We start from the raw sequence: 9358 nt of genomic DNA, 5'->3' as shown, positions 1-9358 counted from the left end.
TCAACTAAACTCAATTTAAGCAGAATTTATCCTCAAAAACACTTGAAAGAAACCTTGCCTCTGTATTAATTTCGGCCTGAGCAATCCCTACACACTTCAAGCCCCCAATTCTTCAACTCAAGACCTCCAAATTCTTCAAAATTCCAAGACACCAAAGGGAGAGAGAAAGAGCTTAAACTAAGTATTCCCTTCTGTTTGTTTTCCTTTCCTTCTAACCCCTTCTAGAGCTTTTAACAGTCAAATAAACCCAAGCATATCCTTAAACAAAAGACCCAATTGCCCCCCTAAACTCATCCTAACCCCTTAGGTAACCCAAGGACAATTTAGTCATTTGTCATATCCTGTTAAGTCCCTGAGTATTCTTACAAATCCCCATTAATCTCGACATGTACAAATCATTACCAAACTACTACCCGTTACTCCGTAAATTCCAAACACATTTTACGTTCCCAAAATACCCCTAGGCTCCTCCCGAGCCGGGTATTTGACCCCGTTATGACTTTCTAGCTAGACTGCTCCCTAGGATTGTCTCGGATCGTGCATCACAAATGTATCACCACTCACACATGGAAAATTTCACAATATTCACAAATATCACATTTATGCCCTCAACGGGCTAAAATTACAAACATGCCCCTAATAACCAGACGGGGCCCACGTGCATATTTAATTCACCTAAACATGCATTTCTAATCACATACTCATCAAATTCACATATTATAATAACAAATAACTTATTGCCCTCCAGGCACACTAATCAAGGCCCTAAGCCTTATTAACAAATTTGGGATGCTACATTATTATGTTTTTTTTTTGTTGGTTAATAAGGAAATGGACATTTATCATCCTTTACTTGATACCAAGAATGATGGTAAAGAGATATGTTTAGCGGATAACGCAACAACTCATACAATACTTTGAAGTGATAAATATTTTTCAAAATTAACAAGAATGGAGGCAAATGTTAATACAATATCAGACAGTACAAATTTGATTGAAGGTTTTGGAAGAGCCATTATATTAATGCCTAGAGGAAAATAAATTATCATAGATGATGCTTTATTATCAACCAAATAAAAAAGAAATATGTTGAGTTTTAAAGATATACGTCATAATGGATATCATATAGAGACAATAGATGAAAATAATATTGAGTATCTATGTATTACATCGATTGCTTCAGGAAAAAAGTGTTAGTTAGAAAAATTGTCTGCTTTGTCCTCGGGTTTGTACGTTACACGAATAAGTACAATAGAGACACATGTTACAGTGAACCAGAAGTTCACAAATCAAAAAATTCCTTTTATTGTTTGGCATGACCGGCTAGGCCATCCCGGTTCACTCACGATGCCTAGAATTATAGAGAACTAACATGGTCATCCATTGAAGAACCAGAAGATTCTCTTATCAAATGAGTTCTCATGTGTTGCTTGTTCTCAAGGAAAATTAATTATTAAGCCATCACTAGTAAAAGTTGGGATTGAATCTCTTGTGTTTCTTGAATGAATTCAGGGCGACATATGTTGGCCTATTAGCCCACCATGTGGATCATTTAGATATTTTGTGGTATTAATTTATGCATCAACCAGATGATCACATGTTTGTTTATTATCTACTCATAATGTTGCATTTTCAAGATTGCTTTTCCAAATAATTCGATTACGAGCACAATTTCTAGACTATGCAATAAAGACTATTCGACTGGATAATGCTGGTGAATTTACAACACAAGGTTTTAATGATTGTTGTATGTCAATAGGGATAGAAGTTGAACATCTTGTTTCTCATGTACATACACAAAATGACTTAGCAGAACATTCATTAAACGCCTCTAGTTAATTGCTAGAGCATTACTTATGAGAATAAAACTCCCAATTTTAGCTTGGGGACATGCCATTTTACATGCAGTAGCACTTGTGCACATTAGGCCAACATCATATCATAAGTTCTTCCCATTATAATTAGCTTTTGGTCATGAGTCGAATATTTCTCATCTAAGAATTTTTCTTTGTGTAGTGTATGTTCCAATTGCTCCACCACAACGAAGTAAGATAGGTCCTCAAAGGAGTCTGGGAGTATATGTTGGGTATGAATCTCCTTCTATCATTAAATATCTTGAACCCATGACTGTATACATATATATTTACAGCACATTTTGTTGACTGTCATTTTGATGAGATAGTTTTCCCAGCTTTAGGGGGAGGAGAAAAGAAACAGCTGGAAAAAAAATTACATGGAATGCACAATTACTATCTCAATTTGATCCTCATACAAATCAATGTGAACTTGAAGTTCAAACAATAATTCATTTGCAAAATATTGCAAATCAATTACCTGATGCATTCACTGACCCAAAGAAAATTACAAAATCACATGTTCCAGCTGAAAATGCTTCAGTTCGAATTGAAGTCTCAGAAGGAAAATATGCTAATGAGTCTAAAGCATGCTTGGAGTGTGGTAGACCAGTCGGTTCCAAAGATAAGAATCATCGAAAAAGAAAAGGAACAAATAATCAGGATGGTCCTAATGAAGAGGCTGATAATTTTGAGGGATATATTGACATAAACAATCTCAAATCTCTTGAGGAGATCTAGGTACCTGAAATATTAGAAATAATGAGATCTCAATAAACTATGTCAATATGGGAAAAGAATGGGACCGATTTGAGGTAGTTGTCGACAATGTCTTTGCTTATAATGTAGCGCTAGAAATTGTAAATGAAAATGAGGATCCTGAATCTAAATCTGTTAAAGAATGTCAAAATAGAAAAGATTGGCCAAATTGGAAATAAGCTATTCAATCAGAAATTGAATTCACTTGCTAAACGCAAAGTATTTGGACCAATAGTCCAAACACCTGAAGGTGTAAAACCTGTTGGATACAAATGGGTGTTTGTGCGAAAAAGAAATGAGAAAAATGAAGTTGTAAGTTACAAAGCATAACTTGTAGCACAAAGATTTTCTTAAAGACAATGTATTGATTATGAAGAGACATGTTCTCATGTGGTAGATGTAATTACATTAAGATAATTGATTAGCCTGGTTGTTCATGAAAAACTTGATATGGATTTAATGGATGTAGTCACAACCTATTTGTATGGATCACTCAATAGTTATATTTACATGAGAGTCTGTGAAGGATTCAAGATGCATGATGCATATAATTCAAGTCATCAAGAAATGTACTCAATTAAATTACAAAGATCATTGTATGGACTAAAACAATCTAGGTGCATGTGGTACAATCAACTTAGTGAATATTTGCTGAAAGAAGGATATCAAAATGATCCTATTTTCCCATGATCAGAGTCTGAGTTTGCTATCATAGTTGTATATGTTGACGACTTGAATATTATTGGAACTCTTGAAAAAATTTTAGAAGATGTAGAATATTTAAAGAAAGAGTTCGAGATGAAAGATCTTGGAAAAACAAAATTTTGTCTTGGTTTACAAATAGAGCATTTAAAGGGTGGAATTTTTATTCCTCAATCAACATATGTTGAAAAAAGTTTTGAAGCATTTTTATATGGACAAATCATAACCATTGAGTAGCCCAATGGTGGTTAGATCACATGATTTGAAAAAATATCATTTCCAACCCATAGAAGAATATGAAGAGCTCCTTGGTCCTAAAGTTCCATATCTTAGTGCAATAGGAGCCTTAATGTATCTTGCTAACTGCACAAGACTTGATATAGCACTTTTTGTAAATTTGTTAGCAAGATATACCTTTGCTCCAACGTATAGACATTGGAAAGGGATTAAGCACATGCTACGCTATCTTCAGGGTACTATTGATAAAGAGTTATTCTATTCAAATAAATGTGGGTCACAACTAATTGGTTATGCAGATGCAGGATATTTATATGATCCACATAAAGCCAGTTCTCAAACAAGCTATTTGTTCACATGCGGTGACACTACTATATCTTGGTGTTCAACAAAGCAAACTCTAGGAGTTATTTCTTTAAATCATGCTGAAATACTTGCAATTCATGAGGCAAGTCGAGAATGTATATGGTTGAGATCAATGGCACAACATATCCGGGGAACCTGTTGATTAACACCCAATAAAGAAGTACCAAGAGTTCTTTACGAAGATAATGTTGCATGTATTACTCAACTAAAATAAGGGTACATTAAAGGAGATAGAACCAAGCACATTTCACCTAAGGTCTTTTTCACACATGATCTTCAATAGAGTGGTAATATTGATGTTCATCAAATTCGATCAAGTGACAATCTTGCAAACTTATTTACAAAGTCATTACCAACAACAACATTCGAGAAGATGGTACATAAGATTGGAATGCATCAATTAAAGGATCTTCAAGAGTGTCAAAATGAGGGGGAGGAAATACACATTGTACTCCTTTTCTCTTGGCCAAGTTTTTGTCCCACTAGGTTTTTCTGGCAAGGGTTTTAATGAGGTAGTTTTCGTAGACATCCAAGGGGGATTATTATAAATATTATATATATGGATGTCCATAATAATGGAGAATAACTAGGTTACCCAAAGTAAAATGTTATCATTAATTCTTAATTGTATTCAGAGTAGTAACTTGATTTTCTTAGGGTATTTATTTGTATAAATATGGGTCTTTCCCCCATTGAAATAACACAACATTTTACTATTCCTTTGCATTACTGTTTGTCTATCTCTTTGTTTGCTTTTATATTTTTGTTTATAATTGATCGGTAAAATATGATGTGCAAGTATACACAATCGATGCAAGTAATAAAATAGTAAGTATCATTCCCTCAAGGACTATTAACCAATTACCAATAATTGCTTTTAAATTTCTATTTGGCTGTCGAAAATAGAGTGATTTTTTAACTAAGACTTAAAATTAAAATAAACTTTACAATAATAAAAATTGATTTAATAATTAAAAACCTAGGGTATTAACTTCATAAACTTTTCATTCTATTAATTTTACTAATCAATTCTAAATATCTTCTTCCTATTCTAATAACAAGTTAACAAAAATCGATTCTTATTCTTTTTCAAGATATAAGATCTCAACCTATATACAAGTTTTCTACATCTCTGTGATAAATTTAAACACATAACAGGCATTAAGCATAGAATCCTAATTACCACACAAGCCATACAAGTACTTTCATCCAATATGTAACCTATGTCTATATAGCGATAGCATATTCAATTCGCATCTTTCGAATTTTGAATCAAAATCACAAATCAAGCAAATATTGATCAGGTATTTACCAGGATTAAGCAAACATTGTATAGATTAGAATAAAGAAGAAGAATTAATAGAATATCATAATAAAATTAAACAGAAATTCAAGTGACTACATTAACCCCTAGATAGAAGATTTAGTTCAAATCAGACATAATAACCATAACATTCAAATAACTGTTCATAGAAAATACCCTAAAGAACTAAGATGAAGAAGAAATCTAGAGAACAATAAACAAATAAAACAAGTAGTCTCTTTAGGGTTTTTTCTTTCTTTAGAAATCATCATAATGATGCTTAAATAGTAAATATATGCTTTGGATGTTAAATCCCGCTTTTTCCCTTGCATAAAATTCCCTTTTCTGTGAAATATGCCACTCAAGCGCCGCGACTCTATAATGAGGCGTCTCGGCCCGTGTTCAAAATATGGAATTCTCATGTCTCTGACTTGCTCAAGCGTCACGACTCTAATAGACCTGTGCCGCAGCCCAAATTCATCTACCAAAAGCATCGTGGCTCTCAGAGGCAGCGCTGCGACCCTATGCTTCTTGATAGATTTACCTCTTTGTCTAATCGTAGCGCCACGAATCTAACTCCAAGCGACGTGGCTCAAATGTCTTTTTTTCATCAAATTCCATCTTTTTGACACCAAATGCATCCATTTATCAATTATGTCCCATAAATCTGAAATATTATCAAACACAGGCAACAAAACGTCATACTACACAAAAAATTACTGAATAAATCTCAAAAATTAAATAAAATAACCCTTTAAAACTCTATAAAAAACCCTCTATCAAACTCCCCCAAACTTAACTTTTACTAGTCCTCGAGTAAAATCTATTGACACTTTATAAAACAAACTATTCACACATATGAATCAAGTTTACCTAACAAGACTCCACCTCGGGAAAACCGTGCAATTCAAGCTCAGAATTTTCAACTACATTTCATCCAAAATTTCAATAAAATCAATTCAATAATCAACTTCAATCTTTGCTATGAAAATCAGCCTTAACCAATAAATAACACACAATAACAATACTATATGCATGTCAAATCTTCCAAATCATTCCATCAAAACCAAGTATTTTATATGCCTACATAATTCATCGATCTCCCCTAATATGATAACACATGCTCAAGAATCAGAAGGACTTTTAAGCTTATAACGAAAGGCTAAGGTAAAGGTGGATGAAAAGGTCATTTAGGCTAAAGTATACCATAAGCACACAACCAAACAAACCAATCTTGTATCAACTCTAAAACCCCAAAAACATTCCCCAACTTTCCCAAATTTTTTCTTTGAGAAAAAATTTATAAACTGAAATCTATATATTTGTTTTTCAATTCTCTTTCTTTTTTTATGATACTACACTCCCCAAACTTGTTTCTTTATATTGTCAATTGGAGTGTATTTCATTTTCAATATATATATATTCTTCTCTCAAATTCTCTTCTATTATTGACACAAATTTCTCAATATAAAAAAAATTACAATCCATCCCCCATTCACTTTTCATATGCTTATGGTTTACATTCAAGGGAAAGACAAATAACAATGTTTCAATTTAGCTCAAAATAAGTGTCGAACAACAAAAATTCACATTAAGCTCAAAATGTGGGTAACTAGGGATTTAATATATAAATGTTGGCTTGAAAGGCTCAATCAATTCCAATTTTTTTTTTTTTTTTCTTTTGTGCCTAAATCATCATCCTAAGCATGTATTATTCCAATTTCAGCTCAATCAACAAATTATGCAAGTTCTAGAATATTTTCACAATTTTGATCCACAAACCCACTTAACATGCATATACTAAAGGATTGTAAGAAATTTATTACTCAAGGATTTTATGACAGTCAAACTCAGATCAAAACTAATTACTAAATTACTTTCACCAAGCACACGAATTCTCATAGCTTGGAAAAAAAAAAAAAAGCACTCGCATCACATGTTTATAAGTATCATTGGCTTTCAAAACAACTTGATTCATAAGTATAAACACTAAAACCAATAAAAACAAAACAAATAAAACTAAAATAAACAAAACAAAGTAATCCCTCCCCTAAACTTAAATAACACATTGCCCCCAATGTGTTAAAGAAATTAAAAGGAAAAGAGAACTTACCCAATCACCATGTCAGTATGGTGGAGGAGGTAGTTGCTGCTCATATAGGTGAAACTCTAGAGGATATTGAAAATAAGACTGTTGTGCATCATTCAGGTTCCAACGACCAACCAAAGCATTCAGTTGATCGACGTGTGTATGCTCATATGCATTCCTGGCAATCCAATATTGTTGCATATGGTTATTTTGCTGAATAATATAATTCAACTAATCATTTGTATATTGGACATGAGGATTAATTGGTCCACAATTTGCCATCATCAAATCCTCATTCATAGCAGTTGTTACATTTTCCTCTGCATCCTCTGGTTGAATAGCCTCGGCACGCCGACGACGACGCGATCTTTGTTCCTCTGGATCAGAAACTGCTATAGGCGCAGAATGCCCATAAATAGTAGTCTGAGTAATAATATCTTGGACTCAGCCTTTAACATCAGATGAATGCATCAGAGCTCCATAAGTTCCACACAAATTCGTAATAAAACATCCATGCCCCAGTTCACCAGTTGTCGTTAGCCAACAAATAAACCCAATACTATTTCACAGCTGTTTTCCCACATCAATTTTCATCCCCTTCATTATTGCATAAACCATAAGCAATCTATCCATAGCAACATTAGAAAAGTGTGATGAAGGAATCAACTGATCACTCACAAAATACAAGAACACACGTGCTATTCGGTTAAGCTGATATCGATACATATGTTTGGGCTCATCATGTGTATAAGTAACTCTGTCCCCAGGACAACCAATGAACTCCACCACCACCTCATAATCAATCTCAGGGCATAAGAAAAAATTATACTCATCTTGCTCATTTGGGTAAGACTGCAGCTCATAAAAATTATTGAAGGTCACAACACTAACCGGCACCCGCTTCCCCCTCACAAAGTAGGCATTATTCTCTTTCTCAGGCCAGTTCACATAAAATGCATATACCATAGAAACATTAGGTTTAGGAATGTTGTCCACATTAACCAATGATTTCCAACCTCTATCTTGAAGGATCACTCTAATAGGCTCATAGGTTGGTTCATCAAAAGGCAAATTCTGAGAATCAATTCCTCTTTCTAGAACTAAACTTCATTTTCTTAATCTCTCATGTCTATCTTGAGCCTCTTTGCTTACAAACCGTGATCTATCATAAGAAACGGACCCACTAGATGATGATGCTCCATGACCCGATCTCTTAGGTCCCATTACACTTCTTAACAGTTAAATTCTATAGAAATTTTGACAATACCTCCCCTTGTTTTTTTTTCACTTCCCAATTCAACACCCAATCTAAATAATACAACTCTTATCCACCCAAATCACAATAATATATTGTCAAAAACACAAAAGCATTCAGAGAATAAGAGAAAAAATAATTACCCCCAATTAAAATTGGATAAAAGTCCTCAAGCTCTCCAAAGAACTCAAAATTAGGGTTTTGAATGGCGAGAATGTAATTGGAAGGAGATTTAAGCCAAAGTGATGATGGGAAAATGTTTGAATCAAGGTTATATGAAGATTATGAAAGAAATTGTGGAAATAATTGATGGGTTGGCCTGAAACAATGGTGTATGGAGGTGGGAATTTCAGTCTATGTATAGAAAATATGAGGAAGTGAGGAAAAACCAAAAAACTTACAATTTATAACAAATTCGCGACTAAGCGCTGCGACGCATGAGGTATAGCGCCACGACCCGTGTGAAATTTTGGTTTTAAATTCTAGGAAGGTGCGCTGCGGCGCCTGGGCACTCACGAAAATTCCTGGGCTCTTTGTCTGTGCTGCGCTGCGGCTCAAATGTAAGAGCGTCGCGACTCAAATTGGCTCCTGTAGAAAAACTTCATTTTGTTTACAGTTTTATAGTTTTTGCGAATTCCACGACTCATATTTACAATCTAAAGTCTAAGAGTCCATAATTCTAAAGAAAAACTAAACCAACATAAAAATTTAACACAAAACATAAAAATCATTGTCCAACTAAAATAAAAGAACAAAAATACTAAAAAGGACTTGGGATGCCTCCCAAAAAGTGT

The 9358-nt window shown here is 33.8% G+C and overlaps 1 protein-coding gene across 1 annotated transcript; it reads left to right on the top strand.

Moving 5' to 3' along the window:
- Positions 1 to 951: 951 nt before the first annotated feature.
- LOC133791773 (uncharacterized) lies at positions 952 to 2594 on the top strand. Its single transcript, XM_062229687.1, has 3 exons — positions 952 to 1000; positions 2017 to 2086; positions 2192 to 2594. Exons 1-3 carry the CDS (start codon positions 952 to 954, stop codon positions 2592 to 2594), a joined length of 522 nt encoding a protein of 173 aa, XP_062085671.1.
- The last annotated feature ends 6764 nt before the right edge of the window (positions 2595 to 9358 follow it).

This window comes from Humulus lupulus, chromosome 7, assembly GCF_963169125.1.
Source record: "Humulus lupulus chromosome 7, drHumLupu1.1, whole genome shotgun sequence".
Lineage (NCBI taxonomy): Eukaryota > Viridiplantae > Streptophyta > Magnoliopsida > Rosales > Cannabaceae > Humulus > Humulus lupulus.
The sequence above is the reverse complement of the archived record's forward strand: the minus strand, read 5'-3'. Positions and strand labels throughout refer to the sequence as shown.